The following is a 22,395-nucleotide window of genomic DNA, read 5'->3' on the forward strand; positions in this document are numbered from 1 at the left end:
AAGGAGTTGAAAGGCTGGAGTAGGGAGGAATCCTGCAGTGCCAGACCCAGAAGGGGACCCCCGCATCCAGGCCTCCCATGAGCATTTATTGAGCGCCTACAGTATGCCAGACATACTGAGGTCCCCAGAGGCGGGGCGGGGCCTGCACTAGGTCCTGCAGGTCACAGCAGTTTCTGTGTTGTCTCCCCACCCCCTGTAGATGGGGAGCTCCTTGAGGGCAAGGGCTGCCCCTGCCTTTCTTTGTGCCCACTCTGGGCCTTGCACACAGCAGGCACTTAATGAATGCTGATGGACCCCCTGACTTCAGCAGCCTGGTGCCCTGATTCCAAGCCCCTCCCCCTCTCCTGTCCTTTTATCCTATAGAAAAACTAGGACAAGGGTGAAACTCCTTTTGGTTTTGACAGGCGAGGAAACTGAGCCCCAAGGTGGCAAGCCAGCCCGGGCCCACAAATGCGGGCCAACGCCCCAGGGCACAGAGGAGCAAAGTGAGGCTGGCGGCGGGGGTGGGGCTAGGGGCGGGGCTGCGGACAAGCCCCGCCCCCTCTGGGCCTCCAACCTAGGGGGGGTGCTGCAGATCCGCGGTTAGGGCGGAGCAGGGGAGGCAGGGGGCTGCCCTCGATGACCTCTACCCTTCTGCGGAGGCTGCGCGCTAGCAAGGGCACGGTGACATCACGACGCTGGCAGAGAGGGCCACCCCTCCCCCCAACTCCGCCTCGTGCCGGTGATTGGCACGTTACGGGGTGGAGCCCCGGCTGCTCGGGGTGGCGGGGGGAGGCGGGTCACGTGACGACTCCGAGGCCGTGGCAGTTGCTGTCAGCTGATCCCTGGGGCTCGGCGGGGAGGCGGCGGCGACCATGGACTTTCTCCTGGGGAACCCATTCAGCTCCCCTGTGGGGCAACGCATCGGTAAGTGCCCCGCGTGTCCCGGCCTCCCCAGGGCCGGCCTCGGCTTCCTGGGGACCCCTCGGACTCGAAGCCCCAGATCTAGGGGACTCGGGGGATCCTCCCCCCTCTGCCTCCCGAGAGCGCAGAGTGACAACGTCCGCGAGCCAATAGAAAGCGTCTCTGCCCCGACTGGCGGGGGCTCCGGCCTATAGGCTATTTGGGGGGCGGGCTCCGGAAGCCGCGGCTTATCCAATCAGAGCCTGAGGAGGCCCCCCGGAGCAGGGCAGAAAGTTTTCTCTCTTAAAGAGCCCGCAGCGTCCCCGCCCCCGGGGCTCCGGGGGCTCCCGGGCTCCGGGACTGCTGGACTCCGGATCCGAGGCTCTGCCGCTGGGACGGGACGCCGGGGGCCGAGCTTGTCTCCCGGGCGAGGGCGGGAGCCCTGGCGCTGAAAGGGACCGCAGAGGCAGCACGAGCCAAGGGAAGGCCTCAGGAGGCAGGGGATGTGGGTTCAAATGTGCGTTCGCCTCCCTGAGCCTCAGTTTCCTCATCTGTAACACGGGGGAGAGATGGACTGATGGCGCCTTAGCGTCTTTTCTCCGTAACTGGCCCTCCCTGAGCCTCAGTTTCTCATCTGTAAAATGGGGATTCATGTGAATTGGTCAATAAGCATTTATTTGACTCCTACTGTGTGCCGGGCACAGGAGGGGGGGACATCTAGGTAAAGGGGGAGGGGAGGCAGTAAGCTCCTACTGTGCGCCAGGCCCTGGGCTGGGGGACAAGGTCCGGCGCTGCAGGCCGCACAGTAGGTGCCTAATAAATGCTGGCTGCCGGCAGCACCTGGAGCCCAGCGTCTTCATCCGGAAAATGGGCAGATTGGACCCGATGCCCCCCTGCTTCTCTGAATGAAGGGGCATCTATTAGGCGCTTACTGTGTACACTGGGATAAAGGGACTCAGGTCTAGACGGCCCTGGAGGAGCTTGGGGTCTGCTGAGGAAGGCCCAGTGTTCTGAGAGGCACCGGGATGGGATTGAGCCTGGTGACTGATTAACCTGTCAGATGTACACAGTGGTGCCACATGTGTGCATATGAATGAAGAACAGATGGGGGGCTTCGTGGAGGAGGCGGTGGGAAGGGGGGCTCGTGGGCCCCCCTGGTGCCAGGCACAGCAGGGAGCCACCAAAGGCGTCTGAGCCGGCCTGGGGGCCATCCCTCAGCCAGGTAGCAGCCCCTGTCAGGGCTTACTCTGTTCCCGGCCCCAGGAGTGCCCACTCTGCTGCGGAGAGGAGGGGCTGGGCCTCTCCGGAGAGAAGGCTGGGGGAGCAGCAAAGGCCGTGAGGAAGACCAAGCAGAGGAAGGAGAGGGTCCAGGCGGGGGCACGGCCGGTGCAAAGGCCCAGAGGTGGGGCAGCCAGTCGGGCAGCAGGAGGGTGTGAGAAGATGGAGAGCTGTGAAGGGCTGCATCGCTCCTGGAGGTCACCGTCTGCCTGTGCAGGGGGCAGGGGAGAGACAGAGCTGGGGGCGCTATTGGAAGGCAAGTGAGGAGGGCCTGCAGGGCTTGTGATGCGGCCTTGGGCTGAGCATAAGCAGGCCAGACAAGCTCAGCTGCTTTCTAGTTGTGTGACCCTGATGAATCACGGCTAGGCCTACCTCAGTTTCCCCCTTTATGCCCCCTCAGTCGCTCCCTCGGGGGCATCTTCCAGTGGTCTCAGAACCAAAAAGATGGGTTCTGGTCCCGGGCCCAGCCCTGTAGGGTAAAGGCCTCTGAGGTACTTCCAGTGCCAGATGTCTGATCCTCTGATTTCATCGGTCCCTGGAATTCCAGCCTTTGTGGTCAGAATGACTCTGGGTGGGGTGATCCCAGCTTTGGACGTGGCGGGGCTCCTGGAAGGCCACCTGACCATGAGTCAGGCTCTGGGCTGAGAGCGCCCGGCATGCAGCTCCTGGTTCTTCCCACCCCCCAGGCCCAGGCAGCCCCACCTTCATTTCTGGCCCAGACCTTTCTGGGTACAGAGATGCACCAAGTGTCCGTCTGAAGGCATTCCTGAAGTGCTTCCTTCCCACGTCCCAGGCATTTACTGAGAGCTCTCAGAGGAAGCAAAGGAGGCCGAAACAGGCAGGGATAGCGTTCCAGGCGGGGGGCCGCCAGGGCAAAGGCTTGATTTAGGGGAGACAGAGCGTGATGTATGAAAGACAGGCCCCCCCACCCCCCACTAGGGGAGGAGAATAAGCTGGGAAGGGCTTTCAGTGCAACGTGGGCACAACAGTCCTAAGGTAGTCTTACCAGTGTTGTCTCCATTTGACAGTTGAGTGATCTGAGGCCTAAAAAGAAATCATTTCCTCAGCATCATGTAGCTAGTATGTGTCAAAGGCAGGATTAGAACCCAGCTCTCTCCGCACTTCTGGTCCAGCTCCCCAACTTGTGCTTCTTGGATATGACAGGTTTTCCTGAGTGTCTGCATTTCTCGGTATTAGGGGCATAGGGGGTCTTGGAAGGCTAAGGAAGCTCCTCGGGTCAGCCCAACCTTCTCCCATTCTCTCCCAGCCATCAGAGCGTCTCGGCAGCACTGGAAGGGGCCTGGCAGCTCCCTTGTCTGGCCCTCTCATCCTCACAGTAGGGAGCCCATGACTTAGCCAAGGCCCCAGAGTCAGTGGCAGACCCAGCAGGAGAAGCAGGCCGTCCTCCCCACCCCGCAGCCACCTCAGGCATTGACCCACAGCTCCCAGGGGATTGAAGGAATGGGCATGATCTGAATGTCCTTAGCCCTCTGAGGTTTACAGCAGCTTTGTGGGCTGGAGAATCCACTTAGTATTAAGCCCATTTTATAGAGAAGGAAACCAGAGCCCAGCAGATGAGGTGCTGTGCCCGGGGCCCCAAATCTAAAAGCAGAGGACGTATGAGTCTGTCCTAACCCAGTGTTCTGCACATAGTAGGCCTACACATCCATACTAATATAGTATTCTGCGCAGAGTAGGCCCGTAGGCCCATACTAATATAGTGTTCTGCGCAGAGTAGGCCCGTAGGTCCATACTAATATAGTGTTCTGCGCAGAGTAGGCCCGTATGTCCATACTAATATAGTGTTCTGCGCAGAGTAGGCCCGTAGGTCCATACTAATATAGTGTTCTGCGCAGAGTAGGCCCATAGGTCCATACTTATATAGTGTTCTGCGCAGAGTAGGCCTACACGTCCATACTGACATCATGTTCTGCACAGAGTAGGCCTACATGTCCATACTGACATCGTGTTCTGCACAGAGTAGGCCCGTAGGTCCATACTAATATAGTGTTCTGCACAGAGTAGGCCTGTAGGTCCATACTAATATAGTGTTCTGCACAGAGTAGGCCTACACATCCATACTGACATCGTGTTCTGCACAGAGTAGGCCCCTGAGAGGCATTTGTCGAACAATCCAGTCGTCCTGATGCTCTCTTAGAGGGAGACTGAAACCAAGGGACACTAACCTAGCTTCATCCCAGATCTCTTCTGTTGGCCCAAGGATCTTTTTGGGGGGTGAAAGCCCAAATTTGCACCAAAAGTGAAAAGGTTCTCCTCAGAAGAGATGCCTCCCCTCCAGGCCCAAGGGCAGGAGCCCATCAGTGGTGGGCAGAGCAACCCAGAGCTAGTTATCATGAGTTACTCGCCATGGGTCTGTGCTGGTAATGGAACAAGACTATTGTATCCCCTTCAGAACTGTGCCTTTTTATACCCAGGGTCAGAAAGGGCAGGCTTGAACTCTGCATCTCCTCCATCCCCTTCCAGCCCACGGGGTTCCCTGAATCCCTTCACCTCTGCAGGCTGACAAATATAATTTAGTTAATACTAACCTTCCTGATGCCTATCGTTTCTCTGTCCATGGGCCCCTTCACCAAGGCAACAGCCCAGTACGGAAAGGTTTCCAGATTAATCAGTAATCGGTTGTGGTTACATTTGGTGGTTATCTAAGTGTTTTCTAAGTACTGTCCAAGGACAGGTCCTGCTAGCACCAAAACACAGGACAGGAGACAGCCTGAGGACAGACAGTTCAGGAATCATGTTTCCCAGCTATGGGACCTCCCAGAGGATTACAGGGGTTGAAGAAACAAAGGATTTGTAGCTTTCACTCCTATCATAGACTGGACCTAGTTTTCATTCTGCTCTGCCTCCTACCTGGGTGACATTGGGCAAATCACTTACCTCTCTGTGCCTCCGTTCCTCTGTGAAATGGGACTAACAAGATAGACAATGATCACTTCCCTGATTCCAGCCACTAGGAATCCCGTGCATCCAATGAAAGTCCTTCTGGTTTTCCCTAATGATTGAGTGGGGGATGCCGAGAAGAATGGGAAGAACAAGCATTTCTAGGGTTGCAAGCCTGGCGGTGTGGGTAGATGATGTTACTGACAGGATTAGGGAAACAAGAATTAGGCACCTGCTTCAGTGGAGGGATGGTCCAGCCCTGTTAGGGGAATGTTTAAAGGGAAAGGTCTTAGAGCCAACCTTGGGAACATCTAGTTTCTGGTGAGTGGGATATGGAAGTAGAGATTAAAGATTTAGGAATGATTCTCCTATAGCCTCTTAGGGGAAAGACTGCTATTTTTTTTTTGGAGGGGTGGGAGGCAGGGCAATTGGGGTTAAGTGACTTGCCCAAGGTCACGCGGCTAGTTTTGTGTTAAGTGTCTGAGGTGGATTTGAACTCAGGTCCTCCTGACTCCAAGGCAGGTGTTCTATACAACTGCCCTTTTTTTCTATCTGGAAGGATGAAGGTGGGAGTTAGGGAGCTGGAGGAAGCTTTCTGCAGGGAGAGAACATTAACAGCTGGGGCAGAGAATTGGCAAAGCTAGTTAAGGGGATGATAAATAATCTGGAGTCTTAAAATAATAATAGATTTTTTGAGATTTTTGAAATTTTTGTTTTTCTAACACTGAGATTTCCTCCTGTGTTCCTCTCCCCTTCTAGAGAACCATAGCTTAAAACAATTTTAAGAAAGAGAAGGTGGGGGCAGCTAGGTGGCACAGTGAGTAGAGCACCGATCCTGGAGTCAGGAGGACCTGAGTTCGAATCTGGCCTCAGACACTTAATACTTACTAGATGTGTGACCTTGGGCAAGTCACTTAACCCTAACTGCCCTCCAAAAAAAAAAAAAGAAAGAGAAGATGGGAGGGAGGGAACAAAAAAAACAAACAAACCAATTTTTTAAAAGAGAGAAAGACCCATGGTTTTTCCCTTTGGTTCTAATTCTTCTTTACAACATGACTAATGTGGAAATATGTTTAATATGATTATACATGTATAACCTATATCAAATTGCGTGCCACATTGGAGAGGAGGAATCAAGGGAGAGGGAGAAAATTTAGAGCTCAAAATCTTACAGGAGTGAATGCTGAAAACTAAAAATGAATAAATAAATAAATTTCAAAAAGAAAAAAAGAGAGAAAGAAAACACTCATCAGAAGCAATCAACATGGCCAGCAAACCTGCCATTCTACTCAGTGTTCCACACCTTCGGACCAAGTGGGAGGTGGAGGAAGGTGTCTTCTCATATCTTTTTTGGATCCAGGCCTGTTCTTTATATTTTTGCAGCATTCAGTTTCAGTTTTTCTGTGGTTGGTAGCTGCCTTTGGAGGATTTTGAAGAAACACCGATCCCTTACGTGGGGAAAAAAAAAAAAACCACACAGGTGGGACAAGATAGGTGTCTTCTGAGTATTTGAAGAGCCATTATTTAGGAGTCAGGTTGATTCTTCTTGGCCCCAGAGAACAGGAATATAGGGTGGGAGTTGGTGAAAGGTAGATTTTGGCTTGCTGAAAAATGAATTTAAGCCATACAAAAGTGGAATGAGGTGCGTGAGAAGAGAGGGGGGTTTTCCCGTCCCTGGAGGTCCTCCGGTCGAGGGAGGCTGGATGAAGCCCAGGCTGGGATGTTAATGAAGAGATTCCTGTTCTGCTGGAGGATGGTCTCGATGGCTCCTGGGTCCTAATCGCACTAGCCAGGGAGTATCCCAAGAACTAGACAAAATGGTGACAGTGCATGTGTAGGAGCGGTCTGAACTATTGAAAGAAACAGTGACAACAAAGTAGGAATAAGCTTTGAGTCTCCCTTCTGGTCCTTCTGTTATAAGGTGTGAATAGAAGCAGATCCCTGGAACAGACCAGCCAACGAGGAGGAGTCGGGAGCGACTGCACTTAGAAACCCAGAGTTTGATAACTCTGCCTGCCTCCTCCCCCCAAAAAATACCAAGAATTCCCTACTTAACATGAACTCCCAGGAAAACCATCTGGCAAAAATTAACTTTAGGCAAACATGTGAGACCAGGGGTGGGGAACCTGCGGCCTTAAGGTCACATATGGCCTGCTAGGTCCTCAAGTGCACACTTTTGACTGAATCCAAATTTTTGGTCAAAAGGCCACACTTAAGGACCTAGGAGGCCACATGTGGCCTTAAGGCTGAAGGTTCCCCACCCCTGTGCTAGACTATACACCACATTAAACAACAAGGTCATACCTAAAACAGAAGAGAATCAGACCAGGTACTTATCATAGCTAGGGGGTCAGAGTGTGGTCCTCCACCCCCCTTCTTACCCACATGTGAGATTCTGTTATTCAGACAGCCTTGTGTTAAAGACTGAGGATAGATTCGCCATGGCCTAATGGCCAGGCTGGCTATATGACCTTACACAAATTATTTAACCTCTCTTATCTCAACCCATTATCAAAAGAGATAGAATTCCTGCCCTAGCCACCCAGGAGTATCACTGAACAAAGGGGAACAATGACTGTGAAAGGCCAGGGGGATTGTTGTCGGCCCAGAGCAGGCACGTGATAGAAGGCTTCAGTGAATGCCTGTTGAATGAAATGAAGACGGTTCTAGAATGGAGCCTGGAAAGGCAGGAGAGGTGGGGCTGAGCAGTACAGGTCAGAGATCAGTCCAGGTGTAGGTAGAGTCAGGGAGGCAGATGCTGGTGAGGAGAGAAGGTCAAGGTGCAAGAGAGTGGGCAAGGATGTGTAAGTGAAGGCAAGGCATCAGGAAACTTGATGGAAACTGGTAGTGAGTGGGCTGTTTGAAGGGAGAGAAGAATTCTAGCACGTAGAAAGAGCACAGTTCTTGGATTTCGGGGCGACTGGGGTTTGAGATCCTCCTGCACCCCTCACTAGCCGATTGTGGACAAACCACCTCCTATCCCTGAGTCTTCCTTTTCTGATGGAGCCATTGGCCTTTGCACTACGAGAGGCATTGTTTAATTTACTGTTTGTTTATTTATTTGTTCATTTATTTAAGGCATCTTGCGAGTTCCCCAGTGAGAAATCAAGCAATATGATAGCAGTTATACATGTAGAGTCATGCAAAGCAGGTTCTTTAATTATTTTTTTTTGGCATGCACTTTTTAAAATGTTGAGTTCCCATGAGCATTGTAAGTTGTGCTCCATGGATTTGTAAGTTCCTTGATAATGTGGCCATTCCCTCCTCCAAACAGATTTCACCTCATACCGGCCTCTCTCATCCAAGTCCTACCATAAGTTGGGGAACTGTCCAATGTACTGGGGGCCTCCATTCCTTTCTTCATACATCATGAAGCTTTGAGGAAAGTGCCTTATAAATCTTAAAAGTGCTATTAAAAAGAAAAAGTGGTGATGGCTTTTACTATGAATACTTGAAGCATGCCAGACAAATCTTAAGTTTTCCCAGTTTCAGAGCTCTTCCAAAGGACAACTGTCCCAGGCCTTCTTCCAAGATGTTCAGCATACCCCAGTGCTATCAGGAAATCCTCCTTCAGTGCAAATCAAGCTCATTTATATCCTAGGATATCGATGGTTCTAGTGTTAGCCCCATTTTACAGATGAAGGAACTGAGGCCCAGAGAAGGGCTTTTCTCTGAGGTCACATAGCTAGTGAAAGCAAAGACTCAGAGCCAGGCCTTGTGTACTCTCACTTCTCTCTGTGTGAGAGCTGGTGCCGTATTTGAAACCTCTCAGGCTTCTTTACTCCAAGCAGAACCACCACGGTTTCCCCCAAGCTCATGCACTGTGGGCAAGTCTGTAGTTCTGCTTTGTGGTCTCCCTAGTCCAGGTTTATTTCAGAGGCCAGAATTCAGCCTTTCCAGCACCTCCCCCTCTGAAAAGTAAGGGCTCTGTGTCCCAGAGAGGAGAAGAAATTAGAGTTTGAAAGGCGGCAGGGAGGCGTAGCTGGGTTGTCTTGGAGAAGAAGGATTCATTCAGCTTTGCCTAGCTCCAGAAAGCAGAACCAGGGGCCAGCAGATGAAAGGTATGGAGCTAATTTTAGACTTGACATCAGGGGAAATTTCCTAAAAATATCAGCTATTCAAAAGTACAGTCAGCGGCCTCTGGAAGGTGCTGAGTTCCCCTTCACTGGAAGTATCCAAGAAGAAGCTAGATGGCCACTAGAGGGGCTTCTATACTGGTAGGGATTGAATTAAGTCACCACTATCTTGGGTCCTTACACCCTGAAATTCTACATTTATGTGTATCTAGGAAACACCCAGTAAGACAGACCTGACCAAAAAGTGTCAGGGGAAAGGGATGATCTCATCTGGTGAGGCCTGTGATTATGGTGTGTTGGTGCCCCCAGCCTCAGACAGTCCTTTCTGTGGCTTCAGACTCAACACATGCGCTGCCAGGGGAGAATAGAGTGAATCACGCCACATTCCAGTGGACTCAAGGCTAGAGGGGAGGACACGGCCTCAGATTGCTGACTATAGAAGAATCACTCTGGGGATCAGGAGCTAGGGGCCTGTGGGTGGAGGAGATAGACGAAACATCCAGGGGGCGAGCATGGAACCGGGGGAGGCAGACGTCCGTCACGGCCGCTGACTCCGCTGAACTTCTTGGTTTCAGAAGAAGCCGTGTGTGTTAAGTTCAAAATGAAAATAAAAAATAGAAGAAATCACAGATTTTTAGAGCTCACAGGGGCCTTCAGGAAAGGCCACCCCTCCCCTGGTTTTACAGAGGGGGAAACTGAGGCCTGACAAGAGCAGGGGCAAAGCTGAGTGATCCTAGATGAGGCAGCTCGAAGTCAGCCATTCACATCTGGCCCTTCCACTTCTCCGTATGCCGTTCTGTCCCTTTGGCCACACTGCCTGAACCAAGTCAGCTACGGTCTTTTGTCTTTGAAACCTGGGAATACCCAGAGAGTTGTCATTTGGGAGTGGTACCAGGAGGTTCCTTTGCTGCTGATTAAAAATAATAATAATAATAACTGGTGTTGAAAGAGCTTTACAAACATCTGACCCTCAGAAGAAGGCTGTGAGGTGGGTAGTATATTATTACCCTCATTTTACAGATGAGGAAACTGAGTCTCAGCAAAGGTAAATGACTTGTCCGAGGTCATACACCTCATAAGACCCAGGACTCAAACCCAGGTCTTATCTGATCTTTGTCCAGTGCCTGCCAGAGCTCCCCCTGTGCCGAGGCACTTCACACGGGGCTTGGGTTTCACGCTCTTTCCAGAGCTAATCCCGTCTTGGGAGTCTGGGTCTTGGCATCTGAGTAGGGCTGAGTGAATAGGCTTTGTTCTTCCCCAGTGGGGCAGAGAAAGGAGCAAATCCGGGATTTCCTCTGCCTTTCCTCGTGACCATTTATTATCTAGAGTCCCTTAGCACACTGGGAGCCCCTGCCTAGGACCACCCCCCACAGCTAAGGTGGCCTCTGGGCTTGTCACTCACAGACCACCCTCCATCTTCTCAGCCACATTCTGTCTCAGGGGAGAATCTGCAGTTGAGTCAGCTCCTGGCTAGCCATTTGTATGGACAGATGGACATACGGACGGACAGACGGACGGATGGATGGATGGATGGATGGATGGATGGATGGATGGATGGATGGACGGATGGGTAGATGGATGGATGGATGGACGGATGGGTAGATGGATAGATGAATGGGTGGTTGGATCATGAGTGATGGATCATGATCAAAAGAGCTTAATAAATGAATAAGCATTTATTAAGCACCTTCTATAAACAAAGTCCCGGGGATACAAGTAGAAAAGTCTCCTCTTATCATGGAGAAGACCACACATAGGGGAGGTTTCAGCTGAAAGTCCAGAGGCAGATCTGGGGACGTGGGGGTGGAAGGAGTGAATTTTTCCACTCTGAAAGCATGATATGATCTTCTTTGTGGTTCCTTGTTGGAGAAGGGGGGGGGGGGGAAGGGCAGGGCATTTGGCTTAGGGAGTGGCAGCCAGGCAGCTAAGACAACAGCTAGAAGTGCACCAAGCTACAATGCCCTGGGAATTAATCATTTGGAAACTATGTCCTGAGCAAGTACACAGGCTTAAGGAAAACGGCTTCTAAGCATGCGCCCCTTTTTCCAAGCCTGCCATTGTCCCAGAGGCCTACAGTACAGCAGGCCTTGGAAGTGTAAGAACAAGATCTGCTGTCGGGGGTTCACTTTGCCCAGCAGTTCCCTTGTAACAGCCAAGACTCACAAAACTGGAAGGAGCTGAGCCTCAGTTTCCTCATCTGTAAGATACAGATAATAATGCTTGCATCACCTCCCTCCCAGAGTGGCTATGCAAAGTGCTTCGTGAGCCTTCCGGAGTGATTGAACAGCTAGGATTGTTGGCCATTTTTCTGGGATACTTTAAAAGGGGGGGCCGGGGTTTGGTGTGGCCAAGCTACTCCGAGCTCGCTGGGCGAAGCTTCCATCCAGAGGTGATTGGTCACCATACCAACGGAAATACCAGCTCAGAGTGCCATCATATTAATAAGGATTGTTGATGAGTCTGGAGGATTTGAAAGAGGGTATTGGTGGGTTCTAGAGGATTTTTAATAAGGATCGTTAGTCGGTTCTAGAGGATTTGAATGAGGGTGTTGGGGAGTTCTAGAAGGAATCTAGAAATCAGCCAACATGAATTAGTCTAGAAATCATGCTACGTGAGGTTTGTTTGTTCAGTGGTTTTTTTAGTTGTTTCAGATTTCTCATGACCCCATTTGGGGTCTTCTTGGCAAGGATCCTGGAGTGGTTTGCCATTTCCTTCCACTCGTTTTACAGATGAGGAAACTGAGGAAGAGTGAAGTGACCTACCTAGGGTCACACAGCTAGGAAGTGTCTGAGGCTGGACTTGAATTTAAGTCTTCCTGATGCCTAACACTCTATCCACAGAGCCACCTAGGTGTCCATACTGTGTGAGGAAAACTGGTCAAAAGACCAGTTAGCTTGGAAAAGAGGAGATTTAGGGGAGACATGATCCCTTTTCAAATATCAAGTGGAAGGAGGAATTGGACTTGGCCCAAGAGAGCAGCAGCTCAGCAACTCTGGGTCTCAGGACCAACCTGAGGAAGGCCTAGACCTGACACTGCCTCCCCAGCCCCATGGAGCGAGCTCTCAGACACTAAAGTCATCAGGCAGAGGCTGGATGGCCGTACTGGGGGGACCAGCTTCATAGAATCCTGGCTCTCAGACCGAAAAGGGCTTCAGGAGACATCCAGCCCAACTCACAATTTTACAGATGAGGAAATGGAGGCCAAAAGCTAATGACTTGTCCAAGGTCACACAGGTAGCGTCAGGAGATTTGAACCAGATGCTGAACACCATTTTGAGTGTTCTTGCAGTCTCTGGTCACCAAGACAGTAACACTCGTGCCCCTGGGCAGGAAGGAAGCCCAGTGACATGTAGCTTTGTTGGCACCACCAGCTTAAGTAACAGTGTCCAGGGCTCGACAGATCTGAGCCCAGTCAGCTACTTATCCACATCTCCCTCCATTGCTGCAGTTTACAAATGCCTTTCCCCGCAGCGACCCCGGAAAGTGGCTAATGTCGGGGCTCATTTCCTCATCTGGAAAGTGGGGGGGTTGAGCCCAGAAAGACAAAAGCTCCGGGTGCTCCCATGACCTTGACTGACTCTCAGAGCTCAGTCTCTCCCAGACAGATAAGGGAGATAAGGTGAGAAACCCTTTATTTTTTTATTTCTCCCCAGCATTGACAGAAGGAATGGGAGTCAGCAAGGCCTGAGCCCGGGCTTGGGGAGGCTCTCCCCAGGGGCTCCCTGCTGGGCCTTGCCATGCTCTGGGGCTGCCCAGAGGACTGTTTGCTGTTAGGAATCATTGAGTCCGAGCTGTCTGTTTTGGACTCACTGTGCGAACAGTACCCAGAATTGGCCCTGATGCCACTCAGTAGCGTTTGGCTTTTTATCACAGCCAATTCACTTTTATTGAGCAGCTTTCTGTTAGGAGTTCTTAACCTGGAGTCTGTGAGCTTGCTTGCTTGTTTGTTTCATATTCTTTGTATTATTGACATTATTTGGTATTTTATATTTCAAGATGATTAGTTTCTTTTGTAATCCCACATATTTTATTTTCGGGATTTAAAAACATGCTTCTGAGAAGGGGTCCAGGGGCCTCCACAGGCTGCCCAAGAGGTCCAGGGGCCTCGGCAGACTGCTCAAAAGGTCCAGGACACACACACAAATTGAGACCCCTCCCAACTTAGTGTATAGTCTAGAGCAGGGCTGGGGGATCCTCAACCTCGAGGCCACATGTGGCCCCCTAGGTCCTCAGATGTGGCCCTTTGACTGAATCCAAACTTCACCGAGTTTGAACTCAGAAGGCCACCCCCAAGGACCTAGAAGGCCACATGTGCCCTTTGGGAGTTGAACTGGAAGATGGGGGGGGGGGTGCTGCTAAATGAGGCTAGTAACTAAAGAAAGAGAGCCAAGAAGGGCCTGGAGGGACTGAGAGCCAGGAGAGGCCCTGTGCTAAACATTGTTGATATAAGAAAAGGCAGAACCCAGCACTGCCCCTAGGGAGTTCACAGTATAAGGGACATTGCAAAAGTCATCAAACCCATTTCACAGACAAGGAAACCAGGGCTCAGCAAGGAGCGACTGCCAGAATACCCAGAGAGCAGATCCCAGGGGCCTTTGAGAGGAAAGCACCCAGAATGTCAGCCCTGGGCTGGCCACCCTCTGCCAGCCCTGGGACTCTGCCTGTGCCTCTGGGCACCGTCAGGGTTTCTTCCCCAGTTTCTAAAAATAACCCTTTCCAAAGCCTTGAGAGATGAAGACAAGCCCGTGGCTGCCTGCAGTCAGAGGAATGGATGGTCAGAGTGGGGACTGGAACCCCGTACCCTCCGCAAGGCAGAGTGCTGGCCTGGCCTTGGCAGAACCAGCTCTGACACAGTGACTGTGTGGCCTCGTGCCAGCCACCTTCCTCTCTCTGAGCCTTAGCTTCCTTGTCTTTAAAATGGATCTAATGATTTTTGCACCATCCCCTTCACAGTTTCCCTGTAGAAAAGATTCTGTCACCTTCAGGGGCTGTTGAAAGGGGACCAGGTGGAGTCGTCTGGATCAAACGCTTCACATTTGGCAGTTGGGGAAAGATTCCCAAGGCAAAAGGGTTCAGGGAACTGGGCTCTGGGCCGGCCTGGCTCCCTTCCCCTCCCTGGGCCTCAGTTTGTCACCAGTAAAGTGAGGAAATTCAGCTAGATTGGTAAATAAAGGTGTCAAAAAACAAAAGACCAATTAGGATTTTTTCAACAGCTCATGTTTCAAAACTGTCATCATGATAACCAAGCTTGGCCCCAGAGAAGAATTGAGGTGTGCAGAGGTGGGGGGCTGTGGGTGTGGACTACTTCCTACCGGATGAGGCTGATGAATGTGTTCGCCGGTCTTGCCAAAGGACTCTTTTCTCTTTTTTGGTCTTTGTTATAAGGGATGTCTCACTGAGGAGGGGTCGAGATCTTTCCAGAAGGGAAGATGATGTAAAAGCATAAGTTACAGAATGAGTGGTCTTCAAAGACCACCTCGAAGGCGCCCCCAGGAGGACTGTCATTGGTGGTTCTTAATTCCTAATTAACGAGTTTCAAGTTCATCAGTTGAGAACTGATGAACAGTGAGAACAAGATCCCCCCGGAATTTGGGTCAAGGCCCCTAGCCTGCCCCCACAAAGGCCCTGGGGGTCATGCCTGTGGCCTCCACCTCCTCCCTTCTCTGTTGGCAGGCATTTCACCCGTCCAAATAGCGCCTTTCCAAGTGACCCTGTAGGAGCCGCAGAGCAGGCTGGCAGGATCCCGAGACACAAATGAGAGGCTCTCCACGGCACTGACCTAGACCCAGATCTGGAGTGCCTGGAGTCTGCCCAGTTCAGAGAAAACAGAATTAGGCCAGCGGTGTGGCTGAGGCCCCCAAGGCCTTTGCTTTCTGTCTCCGTTTCAGTCGGAGCAACTCTCTGAAATTAAGCCTGACAGCTGACATTCATATCAAGCCTGCCGGCTAATTAATACAAGGCTGATTCTCCCATCTCACAGATGAAGAAGGTTCATTGGGTTGCCCAGTCACGTAGCTAGCAAGTGTCCAAGTGAGACTTCCCAGCTCCAAGCTCAGGGTGCTGTACTCAACAAGACGTGTCTCCTTTATCCTGGGCATCGTTATTATTAATTTGATCAACTAATTAATGATAGCTAACATATAGCACTTTAAGGTGACAGAGTGCCATAGTCCCACGAGATCCTCCCAACCCTAGAAGCAGAACCTATTCTGACCCCATTTTACAGGTGAGAAAACTAAAGTCTCCCAGCCAGTAAGCGGAGGAGGCAGGTCAGCCGGGTATCCACTTTGCCACCTGAGGGTTGGGGTTCAGGTTGTCTCTTGCCCTCCCTCCATTTCCTCGTTTTCTCTGAGAGCTTCTCCCACAAGCACAGACCAGGCAGCCAGGCAGACATTTGGGATGTCAGGCCCTGCAAGTCTAAGGAGGGAGCTGATTCAGAGTCCCCAGCCTGCTCTGATAGTCTGATCCCCTTGGGCCACCTGGGGGTGGGGGCAGGGCTAGGAGATGCCTCAGGAAAGTGGAGCAGGAGCTGGCAGGTGCCCCAGCGGATGCCCAAGTCACCCCCTCAGGGTGAGCCTGCCCTCTGCTCACCACCTCCTTCCGGCCCTGCCCACAGCCCTCCAAGGGCCTCTCCTTTGTTTCTATTGCCTTGATCTGCTTCCTGACCTCTTTTCCTAGCCTGTTTTCCCCTTTCCCTTTCTTTAGTCGTGACCTCTCCATGGATGCCCACCCCCCCCCACCTCCCTCACACATTGTCCTTACACGATCACAGACTACAGAGCCAGCAGGTACCCATTGCCCCAAAACACACACTTACCCACCCACCCACCCCTGCCCTCCATTTACAGAGGAGGTCTAAAAGGTCATCAGATTACAGACTGAGCCAGAAGGGGTTTCAGAGGCCATTTGGATAATACCATCATTTTACAGATGAGTAAACTGAGGCCAGCGCAGGTTAGGTTACCCAAAGTTATTAGGACAGCATATGAAGTGGGATTGGAACTCAGGGCTTGAAACTTCCCCAGCCTTAAAGCTACTGAGTTGGGGGCGGCCAGGTGGCGCATTGAGTAAGAGTGCCAGCCCCAGAGTCGGGACACCTGGGATCGGTTCTGGCCTCAGATACTTGGCACCCACACAAAATAACTGGCCGTGTAACCTTGAGCAAATTACTTAACCCCGATTGCTTTAAAAAAAAAAAAAAGAAGAAGAAGAAGCTACTTAGTTGGACCCTGTCATTTTATAGCTGAGGAAGCCAAGGATCAGATAAATTAAGCATTTTGCCCAAGGACCCCTGAGAAGTAAGTGGCCAAGTCTAGATTCAGATCCAAGCCTGCTTCACCCCCAAATCCAGCTCTTTCCACTCCCCTTCCTGCTCTGGAGGATACCAGCCAGGAGAGCCCCACAGCCTCTCCCCTGGGCCCTTGAGTGTTTATCACTAAGGATGATAATTACCTATAAATAAATGCATGTGGCCCTCTCTGGGGGTTGTGCCTGTCCAAAACAACCGGGAAGACTCGAAATCCTCATTTTATCCCCGCAGAAGAGATGACAAATGTGGGTGTATTTTGTAGATTTCTGGGCACCAGGGCCCAGAACCAGAAAGGGAATGAGTCAGACTGGAGTACCTGTTGGGGAGTGCTGAGCGTTACAGTCTGCAATGACTTTGAAGGTCTTAAACCCCTCGGGCGCCCTTTGCACTATTGGTTCCTGTCACTCTACATGTGTGACCTAGCAGAAGAGGTAGGGAAAGGGGAGAAGGGCTGGACCCTTTTCTACATGGAAATGCCTGTTTCTCTTTGGTGTTTGGAATAAAAAATAATGTTTTAAGGACTAGACCCCCTTCCAACATAGGCTTAACATCTGAAGACATGTGAGTGCAGGACTGTGTAAGCACAGTCCCGAGACTTTAGCATTTGGCATCCAAACAAAGCAAGAAGTGGCATCAAAGGTAATGATTTCCCTGTACCTCTAAAGGTCTATGGTCTGAGGAGCCTGGGTGTTTTCCAGCACCTTTGAACCTTCTAGAACCAGGTACTAGAGACAAAGGATCACGGCTCTTGGCAAATGACCTTTGGATTTTGAATGAGAGGAGAATTCATTAAGAAAAGCTGTCTTCCTTTCCCCCACATGCCTGTGTCCTTCTCATCACTGTAGCTTGAGAGTTTAATGATTTAAAATTGGAAATGTTAGAGGTTATATAGTTTTCTATCACGTCTCATGGGGCAGCTAAGTAGTGCTGTGGGTAGAGTGTCAGGCCTGGGGTCAGGAAGACCAGAGTTCAAATCCAGCCTCAGATAACTTACTAGCTGTGTGACGCTGAGCAAGTCACTAGACCCCATTTGCCTCAGTTTCCTTATCTATAAAATGAGCTGGAGAAGGAAATGGCAAATCCTCCTCCAGTGTCTTTGCAAGAAAATCCCAGTGGGGTTGGACTCAACTGAAAATGACTGAACAACCACAGTCAACTCCCATAGAACTGTAAGAGCCCTCAGGGTCCATTGAGTCCAAGTGCCTCACTTTACCGAGGAAGAAACTTCAAGAGATGTCTCAAGAGTTTACATGGCAGGGCTCCTACCACACCGAACTTCCGTCCTCGTGAGGGGGTTTGCGTTCTTGTTTTCCCCTAGAAGAAGGAAGCTAAAAATGATCTCTGTCTCTGTCTCTCTCCCTCTCCCTCCCTCCCTCCCTCCCTCTTCCTCTCCCCTTAGGTCCTTGGGAAGACCATTAACCTCCTAGAGCCACACAGAAAGGAACAAATGAATGAACAAATGAAATAAATGAATGAGGGAATGAATGACAAATAAGTAAATGGATAAATGAGCCCATAGTAAGCCCTTACTGAGTATCAGACACTAAGTACTAAGTGCTGAGAATACAATTAGCAGAAGTGCCTTGGGCCCTGCCCACAAGAAGCCTACATTCTAGTGGGGGAGAAAGCACATGGAGCAGTGTTGTCCAGGCCAGAGACCTCTAGGCTCAGGGAGTCCCAGGGATGGTGAGTCACTCCGTGAGGTAATTCTGATCGGCACATTCTGCCAGAAACAGTGTTGGTGTTGATGTGATTGCTGTTCCCAAAGGTAGGGAAGTAGGGAAGACAGCAGAGAGCAAGTAACTGGATGAGACGGGAAGCAGGGGCTGGTTTAGGATGAGCTTGACTTGTAGTGAACGAGGAGAATCTGCATCCATTCACCAATGGAGACTGCCAAACTCCAGGGCAGGAGTTGTGGGGTTGAAGGGCATCTCCAGAGGCCTTGGTCTGTCTCACCCGTCCAATAAGAAAGGTTGTAGGGGTGGCCAGGTGGCGCAGTAAGACACCGGCCCCAGAGTCGGGATGACCCAGGATTGAATCCAGGCTCTGATACTTAGCACTACACCCAGAAGTAACTGGCTGAGTAATCTTGAGCAAGTTACTTAACCCTGATTGCTTAAAAAAAAAAAAAAACAGGTTGTTTACAAAGGTCCCTGAGGACCCCTCAAGTTCCACGTTCTGTGTTCCTGTGACCCCTCCCCCCACCCCAGCCCTGCTGGCTAAATGCTTCTTCTAGTGGACACCTCCGTCCTTATCTTTGAGGGCAGATGGAGCCTTTTCCTACTGGCATATATGGGGTGATGTGTGCTTTTCAGACGTTTACAGAGGAAGAGAAGGCCCAGCAGCATCTCTGCTAGATCCTGGACATGTGGGGTTCTTGGGCTTGACTCTCCCTACTTTGAAAGGCAGAACCACCCAGTGGAAGGCATCACTGGTTGTGGGAGAGGCGGGACCTGGGAGTCATCTAGTCCAACCCCCCATTTGACAGATGAGGGAAACTGAAGCCCACCCATAGAGGAAAGGTGACTTAACCAACCTTGCACAGCCAATATGTGGCAAAACCAGGTATTCTAACTGAATAGTGGGAGTTTTTTTTCCATCACATGGCCTCTTTTCATGGATGTCTCTGAAGAAGTGCTTTATAGGGAAGACACTACCAATCCCTCATTGATAGTTAACAAAAAACCCAAGCCAAAGGTTCCAGCGTGGCCCTAATTGCCACCTGGCCTGGGAGAAGTCATATGCTCTTGCCCACTTGTCTTGTGTGCCAGTCTCCTTTTCCCCCAAACACAAGCTCCGCTGTCCATAGAGTGAATCCGAGGTTAGGTTGGCACCTCTCTGTCTCAGTCACCCAGCTGGGTTCCAAAGCAGCTTTTCTTTTCTGCTGGAGGGAATAGGATGGTTCTGAGGTCAGGCCTATTATAGAGCAAAGGCAGTGACAGCCAGCCCAGGGTCTAGGATACACCACCCAAGGCCTGGCAGCAAGCCAAGTGCCCCCAGATACCACCCAGACAGAACGCACCCCAGCCTCAGAGTGGCTGTCCTTGGGTCTCACCTGCTTCTTCACCTTCTTTTGTGGCCTCCAGCCCTCTAGCAGGCAGTGTGAGTGTGGCCCAGGCTCCAGGTTTGTAGGGGCCTTCCTCCATTGGACCAGAGGGCTTGGAAGGCTCCCTTGTGTGCTTTCCTTTGGGGACCTGGGGCTTAGGTTCAGCAAGCCTTCTGCTTTAAGGCCAGAAAGAGGCCTGGTGGAGAAGTGGGCACCTGAGCCAAGCTTTGAAGGAAGCTGGGGATTCTGAGAGGCAGCAATGAGGAAGGAGCAGGTTCTAGACACAAGGGACAGGTAGCCTGTGGAGATGCTCAAGGGCCATGTGCAGAGAACAGCTTGCGGGCCAGTGTGACTGGAACGAAGAGTGGGACTTTGGGCCCCATACAGGTGGTAGAGGGAGACACTGGTGTTGCCTGATGCTTACTGAACCCAATTAAAGCCTGCACGTGCCCTGCTTTAATTATTTACTTGCAGTAAATGGTATCCCTTGCTCTGGGCCATGATCTGTTCTGCAGGTAGAAAAGTCCAGGTGTTTACCCTTTAGGCAACTTTGAAAACAGCAAGCTGAGTGCCGATTTTCTCCTGCCTCTTCGGTTGTGATCCAGACCCCCTGCCCCTTGCCTCTCCCCAGTCCCTTCCCCACAGGGTTCATCCTGGTCACACCCAGCTGACCCCCTGCCTCTTTGTTCTGAGACTCTCCGTCTGTGAGGGGAGTCGTCCCCTGCTTCCTCCCAGGTGTTGTTTCTAAGCTCAGCAGCTGAACTCAAAAGGATTCAGTGCCCAAGCCTTCCTTTTGTAGGTCCAGCACTCTGCTAGGCACTGGGGGGAGCTTATGCTCTCCTGGGACGTCTTCCCCATGGGCACAGGTGAGAGGGTGAGCTCCTCGAGGATGGGGATTGTTTGTTCTTTGCTTTTGCATCCCCATCACCCAGGAGACTACCTGGCCCATAGTAGGTGTTTAATAAATACTTGTAGGTTTATTAGCAGATTCCTCTTTGTATGTGCAGTTTCCAATAGAATGTAAGCTCCCTCATGCCTGGGATTGTTCCATTTTATCTTGGTCTTCTCCTAGCCTGGTACATAGTGGGCACGCTTAATGAATGTGGGTATGTTGATTGCTTGAAAAAAGGTAGATCAAGGCTTAGAGAGAACCGTAAAGAAGGGTTGTGGGGTGAGGGACGATTAAAGAAAGTTTCACCCTGGAGGTAAGAAATTGGAGAGAATGGAGGTGAGGATGGGGGTGTGGAGGAGGTGAGGATGGAGGGGCGGATGAGGTGTGTTCCAATCACACAGAGGTAGGAACAACAGCAGTAACCCTGCCAGTGCCTTGGTCACGTTCTCTGTCATCAGCCAAGTCTCAAAATGGACCTTTTGACTTCTGGTTTCTTCCCTCAGAGCGAGCCACTGATGGATCCCTGCAGAGCGAGGACTGGTCCCTCAACATGGAGATCTGTGACATCATTAATGAGACTGAGGAGGGGTAAGGAGCCTGGGTAGGGCCTGGGATGTTTTAATTGCTAAGAATCATCAAGTCCCCAGAGCCTGTCACTGTTTAAGGAGAGCTGGAGACTTCCAAAGGGGAGCAAGCCCTTCACCTGGAGCAGTGGCAGAGAGCCCAAATGCAGCGACAGACTTGGCCTGACCTGCCCCGCAAACACCAGAGCCATCCAGACCTGCCAGAACCTGGCTCACTGTCAATGGCTGCTCCTCGAATTATCTCACCCCCAGGCTCGCCATGGAAAAGTTAGTGCTAACAGTAGGCATCCCTCGAGTGCTGGTAGCGGGCCTCCTGTCCATGCTCACTGGCCCTCCTTCCCTGTGGCCTCCTGTCACTTCCCCTTCTGGCCAGCTCTCCTGCCACTCGCTGCCAGGCTGACCCTCCTCACCCATCCTTCCTCCAGGTCAGCTGCCCCACAGCCCTGCCAAGACCCAGGGTCTGACTCCCCTGCCCGGAATCCAAGGCCTCCCTCACATCTGAAACAGCCTCAGCTTCCTTTTCTGACATCCTATTCTTCTACGTTAGGAACCTGTCCAGAAGCAATGAGAACGAATGTTTCCACTCAGAAAGAAAAAGAACATTGGTTGTGTGTGAAACTGGGCACCTGCGTCATGCACAACTTGGGGCTTGAGAGGGACATACTAGATTTGTCCCAGGCGCACTGACTGAGCCCCCTTCAGAACTTCCTTCTGCTCACCTCCGTGCAGCTAAGACATGGTTCACTGGGGCTGCGATTGATCCTCTTTTAAGTACTGCTCTTACCCACTTGTAAATCCTTCCCCACCTCCACCTCCCCTCCCAGGGGTCGCTTGAAACAAGTTAGAATGGTTGAACAAAATTAATTTATGTTCTGGCCATGTCTGAAAATGTGTCTCTTTCACACACTCCTGCCACCTCCATTCACTGTCCTGGCCTCGCCCCCACTCACTCAGTGCCCTGGCCTCGCCTCCATTCACTCACTGCCCTGGCCTCGCCTCCACTCACTTGCTGCCCTGGCCTCACCTCTGCTCACTGCCCTGGCCTCACTTCTGCTCACTGCCCTGGCCTCACCTCCTCCCACTGCCCTGGCCTCACCTCCTCTCACTGCCCTGGCATCACCTCCGCTCACTCACTGCCCAGGTCTCACCTCCTCTCACTCACTGCCCAGGCCTCACCTCCTCCTGCTGCCCTGGCCTCACCTCCGCTCACTCACTGCCCTGGCCTCACCTCCACTCACTGCCCTCTCCTCACCTCCGCTCACTCGCTGCCCTGGCCTCACCTCCACTCACTGCCCTCTCCTCACCTCCGCTCACTCGCTGCCCTGGCCTCACCTCCTCCTGCCGCCCTGGCCTCACCTCCGCGCACCCGCTGCCCTGGCCTCACCTCCTCCCACTGCCCTGGCCTCGCCTCCGCTCACTCACTGCCC

General features: G+C 51.7%; 1 protein-coding gene across 6 annotated transcripts in view; it reads left to right on the forward strand.

Moving 5' to 3' along the window:
* The first annotated feature begins 568 nt into the window (after positions 1–568).
* Positions 569–22,395, forward strand: part of TOM1 (target of myb1 membrane trafficking protein) — a 49,874-nt gene continuing 28,047 nt past the window's right edge. Inside the window, exons 1-2 of one of the 6 annotated variants that reach the window (XM_069082036.1) lie at positions 569–906; positions 20,888–20,972. In XM_069082036.1, coding sequence (XP_068938137.1) covers positions 855–906; positions 20,888–20,972 — 137 coding nt within the window. In that variant the 5' untranslated portion in view covers positions 569–854. The remainder of the gene's footprint in view (positions 907–20,887; positions 20,973–22,395) is intronic. The other 5 variants (XM_069082037.1, XM_069082032.1, XM_069082033.1 and 2 more) reach the window with 5 other exon arrangements.

Source organism: Petaurus breviceps, unplaced genomic scaffold, assembly GCF_028583685.1.
Source record: "Petaurus breviceps papuanus isolate PSGF00001 unplaced genomic scaffold, PetGlider_PUasm1.0 156, whole genome shotgun sequence".
NCBI classification, from domain to species: domain Eukaryota; kingdom Metazoa; phylum Chordata; class Mammalia; order Diprotodontia; family Petauridae; genus Petaurus; species Petaurus breviceps.